At 46.4% G+C, this 18,809-nt stretch overlaps 1 protein-coding gene across 2 annotated transcripts in view; it reads left to right on the top strand.

Moving 5' to 3' along the window:
* Nucleotides 1–17,832, top strand: part of EPG5 (ectopic P-granules 5 autophagy tethering factor) — an 88,278-nt gene extending 70,446 nt beyond the window's left edge. Inside the window, exons 37-44 of one of the 2 annotated variants that reach the window (XM_084832846.1) lie at nt 1,279–1,464; nt 3,317–3,526; nt 4,657–4,801; nt 5,649–5,891; nt 6,660–6,879; nt 12,190–12,405; nt 14,076–14,190; nt 15,146–17,832. In XM_084832846.1, coding sequence (XP_084688972.1) covers nt 1,279–1,464; nt 3,317–3,526; nt 4,657–4,801; nt 5,649–5,891; nt 6,660–6,879; nt 12,190–12,405; nt 14,076–14,190; nt 15,146–15,328 — 1,518 coding nt within the window. In that variant the 3' untranslated portion in view covers nt 15,329–17,832. Of the gene's footprint in view, nt 1–1,278; nt 1,465–3,316; nt 3,527–4,656; nt 4,802–5,648; nt 5,892–6,659; nt 6,880–12,159; nt 12,406–14,075; nt 14,191–15,145 lie in introns of both variants that reach the window. The other variant, XM_084832847.1, reaches the window with a different exon arrangement.
* The last annotated feature ends 977 nt before the right edge of the window (nt 17,833–18,809 follow it).

The raw sequence follows: 18,809 nt of genomic DNA, 5'->3' as shown, positions 1-18,809 counted from the left end.
GGCTGGAGAGAGAGAGATGAGAGAGAGAAGGGGAGGAGGAGTGGGGGAGGCAAGAATAACACCAGATGAGCAGGGGTAGCCGTGTGGGCTCTGGCGTCTACACTGGCTCCCTTCTCTTCTGGGGCTCAATTCAAGACACTGGTTAGCCTACGAAGCCCTGAGTGGCTCAGGCCTGCTTCCTTGTGGCCAATTACGATCTCTGAGATATGCACTGAAGGCGCCCTTTAATGAGGCTGTTTGTGCATCAGGTTCCGTGAGCAAAGGCCCAAGGGGAGACGTTCTCAGTTGTTGATCATAGGACCTCCTCCCCTTGCCACCTTGCCAAGCTAGTTGGAAATGCTGCAAGGTCTGCCTTGTTTGGGGCTGGTCTTTGGTGCTGTCAGTTAAGTTGGCAGAAGGTGGAAAGAATGTCACCGCTTTGGAAGAGATCGTATTCTGTTTTATGAATGTCTTTGCTTGCTTTTTGTATTGCCCAGCCTGAGGCTTGGGTGAGGTGGAGAGCTTAAAAAAACCTAAATAATAGTTGGCCTTAGGAATATTGACTCTTGGACACGTATCCAGCTTCTGCATAGGCTTTATTGGGTGGGTGGGTAGTGCAAAGGCATGCTCACTTTTGTGTTTTTCTGAGGCCTTATTCTTACTGAAGTAGTAAACCTGTGCTTGGGCTGTACCACTTCATGCTACAGATGGGTGCTTCTATGTCTCTCCCCCCCCCCCCCGCTCTCTCTGGCAGTTTCTCGCACATAGAAAGCTAGCATGTTAGGGGAAAGGGTTCACCTTACCCCTAATACACTAATTTTCTGTGTGTGTGGGGGGGGGATTTTTGTATAGATGAGCATTCTATCAGGTGAGCTCCCACCTGTAGCCTGAAGTGGTACAACCCAGACACAGCTTCACTGCCTCAGTTTCCCCCCTCCAGTTTTGCCACCAAAAGGCTATCATTCTCGCTATTTCTGATGTTCAGGCTGTGAGTGCTGTTGTTCATGTAGCCAAAATGGCATCACTCATGCAGAAGAGGGAGGCTTCACTTGAACCCTGTAGTTTGCAGAAGTACAAAAAATCATTGAAGAGGGGGGAAGCCCTACAGTGGGGGAACCCCCAAAACAGCATAATGAGGATTGAACATGCTCAATGCTGACTGACTGTTATAGAAAGGAAAATAAAATTGGGATCGGAAAGACAAAATGAAGTGGCTAGAATCCTGAACTGAAGCACTCCCCGCTTCAACGTTTCATTGCAGGTCCCACATTGTTGTCCTATTTCTTCTTGCTTTCCTAGGTGGAGAGAGGCAGCCCCAAAAGCTGTTTCATATTCCTGGGCTCGATCTTATGTGAAGTCAACTGGGTCAGTGTCCTCTCGAGTGCCTGGAATCCAAACCCGACTCCTGAAACTCACGACATGATTGTGTGTCTGCTTTATATGGTGGTCCTGCTGGCCAAGGAGGAGCAGCTTATAACCAAAGAGGTACGTCCAAAAGGGAGCACCCCCCCTCCACTTTTCCACGGTTGCTTTTGTCTGCTAGGCCCTCCCCAAGAGCGGAGCTTTTCAGACTTTTCCTGCACTCAGCAAATTTGGTGAGGGTTTCTTCTTCACAAATCTCCATATAAAGTCATACCATATCCTGCTGCCAAAGACGAATACGCGTATTGCCACCATGTCTTTTTTTTTATTACAAGGTACAACACTGTAGTTAAACTTCTACTGCTGTCACCTTTGTCACGAGCAGCTACTTAAAACGGGACACATCCATGGACATATAAAGCTGTCCAATACTGAGTCCCTCTAGGCCAATATTTGGTCCCCCTATTGTCCCCCTAGCCACGATTTTATTTTATTTTATTTTAATTTTTAAATCAAATTTACTATTTAATATTTTGTTTTATTTATTTATTTTGTTTTACTTTTATTTTACTTTATATTTTATTTTATTTCGCTTTTCTTTTTTATTCTTTTTTATTCTTTTTTATTCTTTTCTTTTTTATTCCTTTATTTTATTTTATTTTATTTTATTTTATTTTTATTTATTCTTTTATTTATAAACTGCCCTTCATCCACAGGATCCCAGGGCAGTGTACACCAACATGAAAAACAGACAACAAATCCAGTATGAAAACCATACAGTGACACACGAAAAAGCAAATTAAACAGCAACTCTTCAACCAGCAAAACCAAACAACAGTCAGTTCAGTTTAAAAGTTAATTGTTGTTGCTGCTGTTGTAAAATTCTAAAATATTCAGATGTTAAAATGCCTGGGCAAAAAGAAACATTTTAACTTTGTAACAAAAAGAGTATTGTTCACTCACTGGTGGCAGCTGTACCACGTTTTCCTACAGTGGAGGAGGGCATCCTTGAAGGGGTTAGACATCTCACTTCCTCTAGCAGGCAAGGCTCTGCAAATCAGAATTGTCTCATCATCAGCTGTCTTCTCCAGAAGTTGTTGGATTGTTATGGCTCCCAGTATCCCTGACCTTTGGCCCTGCTGGCTTGGAGTTGGTGTCTAACAACTTCTAGAAGGCGGCAGGTTACTCACCCCTGGCCTACGTCTTCCTTTAGGAGCAAGCCCCTCCAAGTTCTGGGCTTGCCTAGCTGTGAGGCACAGGGAACAATGCACATGGCGCAAACAGGTTCAGTAGAGAATGAGCTTGCATCTTCCTCTTAAAGGGAGGGTTCTCTAGCTCAGTGGTAGAGCACATGTTTTGCATGCAGAAAATACAAAGTCCCATCCCTACCTTCTCCAGTTAAAACAGCCTTTCCCAACCTTGCACCCACAAGATGTGTTCGACTACAGCTCATATATCCCCCCAGCCAACATAGTCAGAATCCAACAACTTCTGGAGAAGACAGTGGATGAGGAAGACAATTCTCCCCCGCCTTTATTGGGGGGGGGGGGGGGGCTGCTGCTGCTGCTGCTGTTGTTATTATTTTACATGAAATGTTTGTTTGATTTCAAAATAAAGTTAACAAAATAAGGCAACAAAAAGAAGAACGTACATAATAATAAATCAAGATCGCTAAAGAAACAAGGGAATTCACTAATTATAATTCTTAGGCTACGTATAACCAATGTGTTTATGGAAAGCCTACAGTAGAATGACCGAAGCAAAAGCTCAGTAGCCCAACTTGGCATCCATGAGATGTGTTGGACTACAGCTTCTGTTCTCTGTCTAGTTGTCCCAGCCAGTTGTCAATGGAGAATACTGGGCTAGATGGACAAATGGTCTTCTTTGATATAAGGCAGCTTCCTCTGTTCCATAGTGTGTGTTGTGTGGCTGATGGCGGCATGAATGAACTAATCTGCTTTCCAAACTTCTGCAGGAGTCGCCACTGCTCAATCTCCTTGGCCAGACCAGCTCCCTCCCTTGGCAGTTCATCAGCATTGTGTCCTATCAGAGCATCATTGGCTACTTCAGCAGCCACTACCCTCCGTCCATCATTCTGGCCAAGGAACCTGCAGCTGAACTGATCGTGAAGCTCTTGAAAGCGTCCGCAGGCTTTGGTGCCTCCTCCAACAGCCACGTACATCTCGTAAGCATGCTGCTGCTTAGCGATTTTCTTGTGTGGTCGCTCGCCGCATGGCCCTGTTCTGGTTTCTGTGTGGACATCATTAACACCGCAATCCTATGCATGTTTAGATGGACAAAAAAGTCCTACAGCTCCCAGCATTCCCCAGCGAGCCATGCTGGGAGTTGCAGGACTTTTTTCCCATCTAAACATGCATGACAGGAGTATTGAAACTCTTTCAGCATGAGCACTGAATTCAATTTCAGAGAAACTCTGGGGGCTGCATTTCAGTGGTGGGCTAGGCCCCAGGCAAAAATAGAGGGGCCAAAATACCAAAGCTACCCACATACTTTAGGTTAACACCTTTACTGCCCCTAATTAAGCCTTAGGAGAAGCATTTCAACCTTTTAGAAATAGGAAACAAACCTGTACAAAAGCTGGGAAATCATCAAACAGTGGGCAGTTAAGGAAAAGGGGCATGGCCAGTGGAGGGGTGTGACCAGGGGAGGGGCATGGCCATCTGGAGAACCACAGAGGGTGTCAAGGAGGCCTCTCTCAGTCTAATCCAGTAGCCAAGTCCAGACACAGACAAAGGGATTCCTTTCAAAGCTTTATTCTTCTTTTACAACTTAACAACTATACCGTTTGCAATTAGATCTGAGTAGCACAGTACCTATGCCCTAAGTTGGAACATTTGGTCCCCATTTGAAAGGGAATTACTGGCAGACCCCTGAACGTAACGACTAGGGAGAGTCCCTCCCCTTTTCCCTTGGATCCTCTGGGCGCAGCCGTTGTTTGCGCGCCAACCGGGCACTATGCCTCCTTTCCACGCCCTCCATCTGGCGCCGCTCTCTGCGTCTGCGTCACGCGTCCACCAAGTCTGCTATCTACGCTCCATTACTCCCTGGACTGCTATCTAAGCTAGGAATGTTGGTGGGAGGAATCTCCGTCAGCTGTTGGCCCTGGGAAAGAGGAGCGCGCTCCCCTCCCAGGAGCGACTGCTATTCCTCAGAATCAGAACTACTCTGGGATTCTATGGGCTCAGTGTCCACCCTGACAGAGGGCCAGATTTGGCCCACAGGCCTGAGGTTCAACATCGCTGTTCTAGGAAGATAGGGTGGCTGAACTACCATTTTCTTCTTAACTTCTCCTAGGATGCAACCCTCAAGTGCCGAGCCTACATTCGCCAGGTCATCCATTTTCTCAGCATTTTGGAGCAAAATGGGAAAATAACCATTTCCACTCTGGAACAGGAGATGTCAAAGCTGCTAGATGATATTGTCATCTTTAACCCTCCAGGTTGGCTCTAAGGGAAATTCTGTTTTGCGTGGAGGGGGTGGTGAGCTGGAGAGAAGGACGGTGTTTAATAAATTCAGTGGTGGCTGGTAATAAATTCAGCCCTTCTGGAAGTCCAGTTCCAGAAGGGCTGTGATTCCATTCAGGGTTTTGTTACCACCAGCCAAACCTCTTAATGGGAGTGTCCAAGGTGCTGATGGGTGCTATCCAAAATGGGTGCAGCACCTTGGATAGCACCTTTCAGCACCTTGGATAGTGCCACTAGAGTTTTATCTGGTGGTCACTGAAATGCTGAATGGAACCACAGCTTCTGCCACTGAATCAGGGTATGCTTAACTCCCTCCCGCCATCCCACTTTGAAGCCCAAATCTGCAGCCTGATGACGCTGCTTCGCTGATGCCAACTTCCCCTGTCCACCGCAAGGCACCGAAGGCAGAGTGCCGGCACACGTGCCCGATCCTCTTTCTGTCGTTCCTCTCAACCCAGGGCTGGGCCGTAGCCCAGTGGCAGAGGATGTGCTTTGCATACGGAAGGCCTCAGGTTCAGTCTATGGCAGTCCCCGTTTTAAGGACCTCAGGTAGCAAGACTGGGAAAGATCTGGAGAGTTGCTGACAGTCAAAGTAAGCAGTACTGGGCAAGATCAGCTTCCAGTATTGTTGGGGATGAGCTAGAAATTCAAAGAAATAAACAGGGTTAATTTCTCAACGGTTGGTCCGTGGGGTCTGTTTTCGACTGGCACTTCCAAAATGGCCCGGGACTTTAGGCTAGACATCGGCTTTCCCCTCTGCTTCCTGTAATTTCGAAGTTGACCTGTTCTCACTTGTGTTTTCTCTGCTTGTCGTCCCCCTAGACACAGACATGCACGCTCGCCACCTGGCCTTAAGTGGCCTCTTCGCAGAAGCCTTGACGATGATGAACAATGCCACCGTGGCTACAGCCGAGTCTCTGCGGGTCAGTTTGCGAGGTTGGATTGGTGCGACGGTGCACGGCTTGGGGGTGATGCCACTCTTGACAGCTGCGTGCCAGAGTCTGGCATCAGTCCAACACATGGCCGAGACCATAGAAGCCTGTGTCACAGCCTATTTTAATGAAGGTGAGCAAGAGCCCCTGTTGCTGTTTTTAGCATTTTGGGCAGCCCATTGTGGACTCAAGGGGTCCCCTCTGCTGTCTTTTTTCCATATTCAGGCACTTTAATAATAATAATACAGATTGTTTATTATTGTTGTTGTTATTAACAAGAAGAATTAAGAAAATTAATTATTAATTATTAATATTTATGTTTTTAAAATTACATTTCATTTATTTATTTATTTAGTATTTTATTATTTCATGTTAGTATGCCAATTTCAATATCCTGAGAACCTAAGGATTTTAAAATACATATCCAAGCTTCTCGCCCTTACGGCACTGGAAAGCTTGCGTAATGTGGATGGTAAGCAGGGTGCTGAGAAGAACTTTCACTGGCTAGGATGTTATGCTTCGATGCTTTGCACAATACTTTGTCCCTCCCCCATAACAAGCATAACAAGCAGAATCATACTAAAATGTGCAAAGCTGTGTACAATTGTATGCACGTTATATGCACATAAACAGGTTTTAAAGAGACAATTTATTCAGGGTGCAGCTTTGACCCTTTTTGGTGTGTCATTTGGCCTTATTTATGTACTCCTTTAGCATTTTGTGATCCTTTTGCTGCCTTAGCTTCTATGACTGAAGTTGTTGATTTCAAGGGATTTAAAGGAACTGTTTCATATTTAAAGGAACTTAGTCAAGCAGCTCTGAGCTCTGGTTGATCTGTTTAGCCTAACATTGCTTCCTCTATTTCTCCGCACCCCCCACCCCCTTCCCATTTTGTATGAAGACTCTCCACTCAACCAGGATTTGGGCTGGGGGCCAATCTTGGCCTCTTTGCAAGTTCCCGAACTCACAGCCGAAGACTTCCTGCAGGAGTGCCTTTCCTTGGGGGGCTACCTAACTCTTTACGTCTACACACTGCAGCAGCTGAATGCTGAGCAGACCCTGGCCAATGAAATGAGGGTGCTGTCAAGGCTGAGCAAGTGGCTGGAGCAGGTGTATCACAGGTAGGGATGGACAGATCGGTCAGTTTCGCTTTCGCCCACATTCGAATTTTTAAAATCTCGTCCTTTTTTTGTAAATTCTTATTAGAAATGGACTAAAACTAAAGTCTCACCTTTCTGCGCCAGCCAAATTCAATAGGTACAACTATTCCCAGCATGGAGAGGACCGTGTTGCATGTACCTGCCTGCCATATGGCTGTTAGAGATGAAGAGCCTGTCAGAGAAAAGAGGTGGCAGCCCTAACCGAGTAGTACTGTGGCTGAATACCCAGGGATTCAAAATCAGACTGTAAGAGCTAAGCACTCAAGCCTTGGACTAGGATGGACGAATCTGTCCGTTACGGTTTCTGTCCCAAATTAGCGAATTTTGGTAAATTCTTATCAAAACCGAATTGAAACAAAATTCTCACCCATCCCTAACCCCGTGCATTGGCATCTTGGGGCGTAGGGTAGCAACCAGGGAAAGAGGAAGGGAACAGGAGTTCTTATTCTGACTGCAGATTCCCTGGACAAATGATTTCATCCTGGCCTTCTAAGATGCACATTTCCTCCCCCCGCTGTTCCGCTGCATTCACCCTTCCTCTGCTTTGCAGCAGGACTGTAAAGATTTTCAAGAACAACAAAAACCAACAATGTGACCTAATCACCGTTGAAATAAATATGCATTATGGTGCTGTCCAATAAGAGATCAAACACTTATTAACAGGTAGAGTAAAAATCGGTCTTCATTAACCCCAAATCCATTTTGACTTGCTGAAGATGTTTTGAGCATGTAGTCTTCTTCAGTGGCCCATCAGCATAGACAGTGCTGAGCTGGATGGACCAATGGCCTGGCTCAGTATAAGGCAGCTTCCTGCAGGAAGGGCTGTAAGTCAGTGATAGAGCACATCAGTTGCATGCCAGGGCCGATACCCACTATCTTGCTCTACAGCTGGGAAAGGCCCCAGTCTGAAACCCTGGGGAGCCACTACCAGCCACTGTGGAATACAGAGCTAGATGAAGCAGTGTTTTGACTCCGTGTAAGGCAGCTTCCTATGTTTCAGGACGCAGCATAGAATCATAGAATAGTAGGGTTGGAAGGGGCCTGTAAGACCATCGAGTCCAACCCCCAATAATAACACATTCTACAGCTGAAACCCTAGTTGTGTTAGTATTAAAATGCAAATATGCAAGTTAAAAACTAAAAAGATGATCAAGTAATTAACAAGTAAATGCCCCAAATCCTAAAGAGTACTTAAAAATATAATCCAGAGAGGTACTCATGTTAGTCTGTTGCAGCAAAAAGCAATGAAGAGTCTTGTGGCACCCAGAGCCCACTTCTTCCTATGTCATCTGACCTTGTTTCACGAAAGCTTATTCCATCTTGAATTTGGTCTTTAAGTTCTACAAGACTCTTTGGTGTTTCATTGCATACTTGTACTGAACATACGTTCTTTCCTGTCAATTCCCTTGCATTCGTTTCACTCCAGATAGACCAATAAACATGCAGATTCATTTAAATAGCTTTCCTATCACAGTTTGTAGCAAGCTCTTTCAGCCCTTTTGTTACCAGTGGCAAATTAATTTTAGTTGTAATTGTGATGTTCTCCTCACACTGGTAACTTTTGAAATATTACAGATGGTGAACAGATTATTTTAGTTCTCTCCCTAGATCAGCCTTCCACAACATTATGCCGTCCAGATGTTTTGGACCATAACTCCCAGAATTCCTGGTTATTGGCCAGGCTAGTTGGGGATGATGGGGGGTTGAAGTCCAAAACATCTGGAGGGCAGTCCAGATGTTCGTGGTGTGAGTGCAGCTACAGTTCAGCCCCAAGATGCATTTTACTTAATTTAATCCACTTGTCCCCTGTTTGGGGGCAGGGTGCTTCCATACGGAGGGGCCCTAGCAATAACCCAAGCACATTGTGCAAGTCTTCCATCTTTCTCTTAATGATTTCCCGTGGCAAGAAAAAAGATGCAAGACACGGTGGAGGAAAACATGGGAGGCTTACTAGGGGAATATGACCTCTGGACCACATAAAATCATGCGGATGAGCAACACAATGGCAATATGGCAGCCTTGTCTGGAAGCACCCTGGGGCAGATTTAAGGGCCCAGTCCAAATGGCAGAGCCTTTTTTCCTGTACCACTGTAAACCTGGTGCAGAACCTTAATCCTGAGGCTAAATTGGGCCCTCTGGGGTTCGCCAGTAGGCCACGCCCCCTCCCCTGGCTCCACCCCTTTCCCTCCAACCACCGATCCTGTCGTGGTTGCCTGGCTTTTGTGCAGTTTTTTCCTCAGAATAAAAGGTTGAAATGTCTCCCGTAAGGCTCAGTTACTGGGCACTAAGAGCTCTAAGCTAAAATATGTTGGTGTTTTGGCCCCTCCCACCATGGAATGCGGCCCCCGAGACCTTCTCCAAAATGGAATCCAGCCCTGGCGCTGAAAGAGGTTCTGCAGCCCTTTACAGATTATCTCCACAGATAATGTGTAAAGATTATCTGTGGATTATTTTTACCAACCAGAATGTGGGAAGTGCCGAGAACGTAAAGAGTGAATACTCAAGCACAGAAGCATTAATTCCCCAAGAGTGACTTTCTTCTTTCTTTCTTTCTTTCTTTCTTTCTTTCTTTCTTTCTTTCTTTCTTTCTTTAATTCATTTCTATTCTGCCCAAGGTGGAGAAAGGCAGGCAGCCTTTTTCTAAAACCTGTATGTGCCTCCTTTGCCAGCGTTGCATCTTAGAGCAGGCTGTGCATGAGGCAGGCTGTCTCGTGCCGATGTTTTGTCTTGGAAATTGTGGCTCAGACCGAGCCAGTCTATTTTTGGAAGCCTTGTAAAACATAATCAGCCAGGGAACTTCTTCCTCGTAGTGCGAAGCTCTGCAGTTTCCATCAAGAGGAGACAGGTGGAAGACTGCAGGGCCAGAGGTGTGGGCCCTTAGTAATGTTCTGAGCGCTTGGAGCTAAATCAAAGGTTGGAGAATGGTGGGCTGCTGAAACCTTCTTGGGGGCGCATCACGGAGTCGATTCTCCCTCTCGGCGTGAGTGGCGGCTGGAAACGCACCCTCCATGAAGCAACCCGTGTGTGGGAATCTCTCCCCCCACATGGTTGTGTAAGTTTTAGCCATGGCAGCCCAACCTCTTTTCTGTTTGCATTTGCAGCTCTGTGCTTGAGGGGAAACAGGTCTTCTGAGGTACCAGGTCACTTTTATGAGCATTTTTCTTTGGTCGGCCCCTCCCTGTTGTGACTGGCCAGGGCCGCTTCCTGCCCCTGCACCTGCCTTCCCTGACCTAGTACACTCCTGATGTGTCAGGCTGCAGCTCCCTTCACTCCCAGCCATGCTGACTGGAAATGATAGGAGTTGCAGTCCAACACATCAGGGGGGCACCAGGATGGGGAAGATGGCCTTATAGAAACTTCCCCTTCCTTGTGGCAGACTTTGGCCTCTTTCCCACTGGGATGATCTTCCTCTGTCTGGGCTGAATCAGCTCAGGCTGCAGTTTGGGGCTCCTATGACTGAAAATAATAAATAAATAAATAAATAAACAAACAAACAAACCCTGCACGTCTTAAAAAGCAGCAACCACAAGTTAGGGAAGAGGGTGGGCTCGTAATTTTTTATGCAGATGGATTTTTTGTGGGGGGTTATGGAGGAGCATTTCACACCTGTAGTTTGAAGTGGCACAGGGGGAGCTGGGGTGCAGGTTTACCACCTCAGTAAGAGCTGGGCCCCTGTGTCTGCCCCGAAGCAGCAGCCATGTCAGGGAGGGGTAGGCCACCCGGTTTCCTCTAGATGTCTTTGGCTAAAGCTCCCATAACCCTTGGCCCCTAGCCCTGCTGGCTGGGGCTCATGGGAGTTGTGTCCCAACACATCTGGGAGGCATGAGGTTGCTACCCCTGTACTATGTGCTTCTCCCAGACCCTTGTCTTGCCCCTGCTTGTTCCTGGCCCTGAATGGCCGCCTGGCGGCTCCTCGTGCCCACCTCTCCCCACGGCCTGCCTCTCTCCCTGGGCCAGCTTGCTTGCATTTATTTATTCATTTATTTACAATGTTTGTAGACCACTCCATATCCAAAGCAGATTTCGGAGTGGTGAATGCAAAAGATGAAATAGTAAAAGGTTAAAAAGATTAAAACACCACCATTAAAATCATGCTTTTAAAAAAACAATGCCAGTAGAAACCGTGGCTGGCCAGTTAATGCCTCCTGCAACAGTGCTGCTTTCAGAAGGTGCCAGAAACAACAGTGTTGGTGCCTGCCTGACCTCCAGGGGCAGGGAATTCCAAAGAAAGGGGTCGCCACACTGAAGGCTCTTCTCCTGGTGGACTCCAGTTGGGCCATAGGTCCATGTGGAACTGCCAGGAGCAAGCCCTCTGATGGCCTCAGCGACTGGCTGAGTACCAGCTTGCCTCTCCCATCACGATTGTCTCATCCCTTTAGTCCAGAGGTGGAGAACCTGTATCAGCCCGAGAGCCAATTCAATTTCAGAGACTCTCTCGGGGGTCTCATTCACATGGTGGGCGGGGTTGAAGGCAAAGGGGGCGGGGCCCAAATGTCAAAAAATACCAGCACATTGTAGCTTAAAGTTCTTACTGCCAGCGACTAAGCCGTAGGAGAGAACATAAGAACATACAAAGAGCCATGCTGGATGAGACCATGGGTCCATCTTGTCTAGCATTCTGTTCACACAGCGGCCAACCAGCTACCCATGGGAAACCCAGAAGCAGGACGTGAGTGCAACAGCGCCCTCCCACCCATGTTCCCCAGCAACTGGTGTACATAGGTATATTGTACAGAAGCATTTCAATCTTTTAGCATGGGAGGAAAACTGCACAACAGCCAGGAAACTTCCAAATGATTGGTGGTTGGGGGAAAGTGGAGAAGGCGGTGTGGCCATCTGGGGAACACTGGAAGGCTGGATTTGGCCCCCAGGCCTGAGTTTCCCCACCTGTGCTTTAGTCAGATAGTGTGGCTTGAGTACCGTGCTGGAAAAGTCCCAGCCCTGTGAAGGTCCGAGTCCATCTTCAGTATTCCTTATAGGCCCTAAATACCCACTGGGAATCGTGGGACCCTTCCAGTCCGTGACCAGTGCGTGTGTCGACACATGTCCTTATGTGGTGGCAGATGAATCTAGGGAGGAGCTGATGTGGATTATTCTGGCTTGGACTCAGTAGAATCCGAGGGAAGGACCTTTAAGTTTTGTATTCTGGTGTTTTGGTGGGGTCTTGCATATACTTCTCATAAGAAGGGGGGCTGCTGATGAAGAACAGAGTCAGGGACACGGTCAGCTTTCTCACTGCAGCTCTCTCTGTGGGTTGCTTCCCCACGCAAGCTCTGCGAAGGACGAAGCCAAGCTATTTCTTTGGTGGCACAAAGTTCTGCAGCTCTGCCTCCTCCAGATGGTGCAGGAGGAGGCCGTCGTGATGGAGTCGGTCATTCGGATCTTGATGTCTCTGCAAGGCAGGCAGAACCTGCTGGCTGAAGAGAGGCTCACATCGGGGATACTCGGTGTTTTTGGGCTGGGCAGGAAATCTCCATTATCGAACAGGTAAAGGCTTTGGAAGGAGACATCCAATGAAAAAGATGGCTTTTGGAAAACCATTTGTTGTTGTTCAGTCGTTGAGTCGTGTCCGACTCTTCGTGACCCCATGTTTGGAAAACCATAGGATGATGTAATCCAACCCTTTTGGATTGGTGGGCACAATTGGAATCTTGAGAGTGCATTGTGGGCACTCTCACAAAATGGCTGCAAGGGGGCTGCTTGCCCATTCACAAAATGACTGCCATGGTAGCCTTGGCCAGTCACAAAGTACCCATTTCCCAGGAGGCAAACTGCTGAAGTTAAAAGAAAAATAACCTGCCCAAACAGGCCCAGAGGCATAATTGGAAATAAAGATGGCGCTGGAAGCTAACACTTTGCTTTGCACTATGCCAGTCTTCCAGTTACAAGGCTTTTTTAAATTAAAAGAAAATCTAAATAAAGGTTTGGAGGGAGAGGGAGTCTGATGGGCACCAAGAGGTGTGTACATGGGCATATTGGTGCCCACTGGCACCATATTGGGGACCCAGATGTAGTCTGAACACACCTCCAATGTAGGATCTGCTGTATCCAAAGGACAGACACTTATGTGGTCTTCCATAAGAGCAATTTGTCCATCCACAATGTCCTTTCTTCTCATCACCCAAGACTGAATTCAAAGGTGTTAAAGTTGCATCATTGCATTTGTATAATTTTATTCTGTCCTTCCTCCAGGAAGCTTAGAGCAGAGTACAAAGTTCTGTTCTCACCATCCCCCATCTCTCCCATTTTATCCTCACAATAAACCTGTGATGTAGGTAGGGATGTTGGAGAAATCCGCAACAGAACCAAATGAGTTTAGATCTTCATGAATCCATGGATTCCACAGAGGACTGGCTTTTCCTCTGTTGGGTGGATTCTGCAGACGTGCGGACTGATTTTCTAACTTTCCCAAATTTTGTGTAAATTTTATCGTAGAAGAATACGCAAAATAAAAAATCCAGGCCAAAAATGCACATTTTCCCCGTAGGCTAAAGCATGAAAACACACATTTTGTAGGAGTTTGCACATTTCCGCACATGCAAATTTGTGCCAATGCACATTTGTGCAAAGTTGGAAACAAAAAAAATCTCAGTCCATCAAAGGGCGGATGACATAACGAAAGGTGCCTGACAATCCACAAAACACAGACGGAACAGATTTTACACAGTCCCTATAGATGTGGGTCAAGTTTTATTTATAATATTCATACACCTCCCTTCATTAATAGATTTCAGGGCAGTGTGCAAAATTCGTTAACAATTAAAATTGAGCTACAATCCACAGTGAAAGAAAATCTCACAAAGTTAGGCATTAAAATCAGCAAATGCTTGGTTGAACAAATCTGTTTTCAACATGCACTGAAACACCATTAGGGATTGGTGCCTGTCATACTGCAGGGGGGAGAGAATTCCAAAGGTGGCGTCCCACCACCAAAAAGGCCTCCCCATGGTTGAGAGATAGAGACTGTCACAAGGTCACCCCAGGGTGTAACACTTGTCATGTAATGCAGTGCGGTAATACAGCTGGATCAGAACCATACATTTTAGATAAACATTGTGAGGAAAGAGGTGTGTGTGTTCTCATTCCTCTTTGATGGAGACTGCTTGAACACAACGGTTTTAATGCTGACTCTCCTCTCTTGGCTTTTCTCACTGAAGATTCCGTGTGGTTGCCCGGAGTATGTCAACCTTCCTGTTGGTACAGATTCCTATGGAGAATCAGGTCCGGCTGAGGCCTGGCGTGGAATTGCAGCTCTCTGCCAAAGCTCAACAGGCAGGTTTTGGTCCCCATTGCTTTTGTCAGTCTGTTTGGGTCCATCCGGGTCTCCTGTATAAGCTTTTCTTACTCATCAGTGTCAGCAGCCAGGCCAGCATTTTGCCAGAGACTCTTCAAAAATCAGGATCCTAGTGCATTTTTGGAATTATAGACTGCCTGAGAAAGTCTAAGATGGATGGAGGCCACACCGCAGGTGAGGTCTCCACCTCTTGGAGGTGTCGGCTTCCTGGGCGAGCACATGGTTTGCCTGCAGAAGGTTCCAGGTTCAGTTCTTGGCAACTCTGGATAAAAAGATTATGCAGCAGGTGATGGGATACAGCAACCTCTGTCTGAAACCTCCTGCCGATCAGGGTAGACTAGAATTTTCACAGAGGCTTTGGTAAAAGAAAAAAAAGAAGAAAAATACTCATGATCACCCTGTATTAAGGTAAACGCCGCCCCCCTTTGAATTTCTCCCCCTCTCCTAGAAAATCAGTCTCAATGGGGGGGAGGAGTTCGCCCAACTCCAAGAAATGCCAAAAACACTGTTTGGCCCAGCACTCATAAAAATAAAAAGCAGTACAATGATTAAATAGCAGTTGCAGCTCAGCCTCAATTGCTCAAAAGTTAGAATATCTCTCAATTTCAGCTCCCCACCGCCCCCCGGATGTGCAGGATGGGCATAGGTTATTTTTACCTTTATAAGCATCGTTGTGGAGTTTTTGAGAGTGCTTTGGCTTCTCCGAAGTGCTGCTTTAACATTAAGTGTTATTGCCAAGTGGTTACAACTCTTAATCTGCTGTCTATAACAAGAATATTTACAGTGCAATAATGCATGTCTACTCAGACGTAAGCCCCACTGAGTTAAGTGGGGCCTATACCCAGCTAAGCGTGTATAGGATTGCAGCCTCAGAGCGTGGATGGGGTGCCTTGTTAATAAAACAGCAAGTCATTTTGCCTCCTGTCTTTGCAGGCACTGAACACTCTTGAGTCCCTGGCGTCGAACAAGCAGTACACGGAATACCAAGAGCAGATTTCACAAGCCTCCCAGTTCATCAAGGACTCTTGCCATTGCCTTCATGATGGGACTAACCTTCTGGCCATCCTCGTCAACACTTTGTACCCAGAAGTGCATTACTTGGATGCCATACGATAGCACTATGCAAGGGCCAGGGAGCCATTGCTGTGCCTCTTGTTACAATCACAGATTGTCTTCAGTTTACAGTTGACCATGATGTTGCACAATAGTTTTCGTTCCCAGGGTTCTCCTTTATGAAAGGGGTGAGAGAGGGTGGAGATTGAGTAGATAGGCTTCCATTGTTCCTTTTAAGAACTTGCGGGAATCACTTGAGTTTCTGCCAAGACAACGCTTCTCTGGGTTTGGGCACATGGTCTTAATGGCATGTTTCAGTGTGAAGCAGAGCTCCATTCATTCCAGTGGGGCTTGTGCAGAAGATCTTCACACTGGATTGTGCTTTAAGGCTGTAAAGCAGCAGTGGAGAGTCTGTGGCCCTCCAGATGTTGCTGGACTACAACTCATCCCTGACCATTGCTCATGCTGACTAGACCTGGAGAGCAACATCTGTAAAAAGGGTATTTGCAGATCAACAGTCACTCTTTTGGAAATAATGCAGTGTATCTTTGAGTGTGTCTTTCCAGCACTTTTTCAACTTGATTTTGCTTGTGTGTGCCTTTTTTTTTTTTTACTGTGAAATTCATGGGCCAATTTCTATAGCTAATTAGAATTTTGGACCATTCTTGAACTTCTGCTTTTGCTTAATTCATTTTCATTTACCTGTCCTGGATGTTTGCAATGATTTCATGATAAAAATTGATCTCACTGAATTCTGCCGGTGACGTGAACCTCGTACATCTTCGCTCCACCTATTTAGGCAAAAGCTGGATTTATTTGTTTAAGGATTTTGGGGAGGGAGAAGCCTTCCGCACATTACAAAACTTCTTTCCTTATCATGTGCTTGCAATGAGTCATTTGTTTCCATGTTGCTTTAGTCATGAGGAAGCAGAATGAACAAAGAACAAAGTTTTCTGGATTTTGGCAATGTGGAGAAGAAAACAGTGCATTCATTACAGGAGAGTTTAATTAGGAAAACTATGGTTTTCCTGTAGTGGTACGTCTTGGACCATGTATTCTGGCAGGGAAACAACCTTTCAAAGTTCACAGAGTTCCCTCCAGGAGCAGAGCTCTGTGCAACTCAAAAGTTTGTTTCCCTACCCTTATATGTAATCATGTGAATAATTTTGGATTCCTTTTGTCAATATCACAAAATAAGTTTTTGGTAAACTGAGACTGCAAAGCTGTGATCCTACATCGAAGAGTACGTTCTATAGAAAACAAGCTGATGCTTATAGGTGAACATCATTAGGGTAGGGGCACCAGTGCTATGGAAGACGAGACAGTGTGGTCTTTCCTGTATCTCTGTCTTGCGATGTTCAGATGATACTCCAGAAAGGGCTTGGAATATGAAGAGTTCCAACTGCTGCTTGCGATGTTTTTTATTTATCAGAGTTTGTACATCAGACCTCTAAAGTTGTGTTTCCGGGCATACTGATTATTCCGTTATTGTTGCCTTATATGAGTGCATTTCTCTCTTGCCCACCCTCCTGTTGGGAAAACGGATATCAAACTTATTTTAAAACAACAACACCCACCCACACTCGCAAGCACACATTAGATGCAACCCACAAGTACAATTGCTGCAGATGTTCAGTTCCTTTCGATGGACTTGATGCAACCATATAAGCCTCACCAGAATGAAATAAGGTTGTGATGTTGCACCGCTTTGTCAGGTCTTTTGATCATTCCTTGTTGGCATTTCATTCCCTTGAACCGGATTTGGCACACTGCGTGCATAGTGTGGGAGTCCACCCCCCCCCCCCAGTTTTAAAACACCTTTTTCTTTTTGAGCTCACCAGTAAAATGAGGATGCATTTCCTTTTGAAAATGTAATCGCATTTTCACACGTTTAACTCCACGTAGCAGGTGGGTTTTTCTGTCTTAACAATCTCTAGCAATTCATCAGCATCTTGCACTGGCAGCTGATGTGGTACAGTTCAGTGATTGCCTTCAATTAATTACTGTGGAGTTAGCCATTTCTGAAATGTTTCCCTTTCTCATCTTGCCAAATTATGCAAATAAGGTCTTTGCAGCGGGATCTTCAGAACTCGTGGTATGGATTAAGCTTCCAGACGAGTTGCCCCTTCTAGTTCACTGGTAGAAGCGATAGTGGAGGGTGGGCTTCATGTTAGAGCAGCTGACCCCAATCTGGTGCCTTACAGATGTGTGGACTACAATCCCCACCCTCCCCAGTCAGCACGTGGGAGTTACCATCTTCCACATCTGGATGGCCCAAGGTTTGAGGAGGTTGTTTTAGAGGTTCTTTCTACAGACCTCACAACTGGAAAAAGAATTGCTGCTTTTTTCTTTTTTCAAAGAGAAGAAGTAAAGGAGTTTCTTTTACTCTGCTCAGTGTTAATAATTTAAAAAAGAAACCCGTGAAAGTGCAGAAAATATTATGTGTGCATCTGGCATGATACGTTTTACTGCAGAAGCTATTGTTTGGGATGTGGTTTTTACAGGATGTGTGTTTATAATGGTTTGTGTCTGCAAGGGCGATGTGAAATAAACAATGAGAAACGCTGAAATATTGCTGCGGCGCTTACTGTAAATCGCTGGTTTTGTCAGTTGGGATACCAGTTGCTGATGTGTGGGTGCGGGGAAGCAATCGGCGTGCCAGGGAGAGGGCTGCTGCCTTCCTGTAGAGAGGGTTCCAGGTTTGAAGACCGCCCAGGGCAAGTACGCTCTGGTGGGCCTTTCTGGACTTAACTGGAGGTAGCCATCAGCAGTGACATGCCAAACCCTACTGTGTAGCAGTGTCTAGCTGCTGTTCTCATTTTCTACCATGCCCCAGAGCAACATTATCTCAAGGTATTGGGGGAAATCAAAATGGCAGCCAGACCCATCTGCCTGTAGCTGCTTTGGGTCAGGAAGGAAACGTTTAATACCGGGATGGGCAACTTCAGGGCTTCCAGACGTTTCGGCCTACAACTCCCCTTAACCCTCATCACTGTCTGCGCTGGTTAGCGCTGTCAGCGTTGCAGAGCAAAACACCTGGCTGCCCCTCCCACGGGCTGCCCGTCCCTGGTTTAAGGGGTGGCCCAGGGCAGGGGCTGGCTGTGGGCCCTGGCTGCTGCTCAGTGATGCCAGGGGCTGATGCTCACCTTGCCTTCATGCCCTGCTGTGGCTTCTCCAAGGCATCTTGGCTTCCGTTGGAACCAGAATGCCGAACTAGATGGATCTTTGGTCTGATCCAGCAGGGCTCTTACGATCCAGTCAAGGTGAAATACTCTTCATCTCCCATCGTTTTCAGTGGGGGAGTTAGGCACGTGCTGGGAATTTCTTCGATTCGAATCGATGAGATGTTAAAACGCTTAATCCTGGATGGATCATGCCCCTAATTTTTATAAGGCCTTCAAAATCGTAAAGGCTCAGGATTTCATGAAGCAGGAAGACGTGATGCTACCACTGTCAGTGAACGGGAGGAAGGAGGATCACAGGTCTCTCGCTGCTGGCAGCCTTCTTTTCCTCAGGCCGGGTGGCAAGGGAGAAACTGGGAGCA

The sequence above is a fragment of the Heloderma suspectum genome, chromosome 2, assembly GCF_057233095.1.
Source record: "Heloderma suspectum isolate Gila_16-S chromosome 2, 16-S_ref, whole genome shotgun sequence".
Classification (NCBI taxonomy): domain Eukaryota; kingdom Metazoa; phylum Chordata; class Lepidosauria; order Squamata; family Helodermatidae; genus Heloderma; species Heloderma suspectum.
This window is presented reverse-complemented; position numbering and strand designations above follow the sequence as displayed.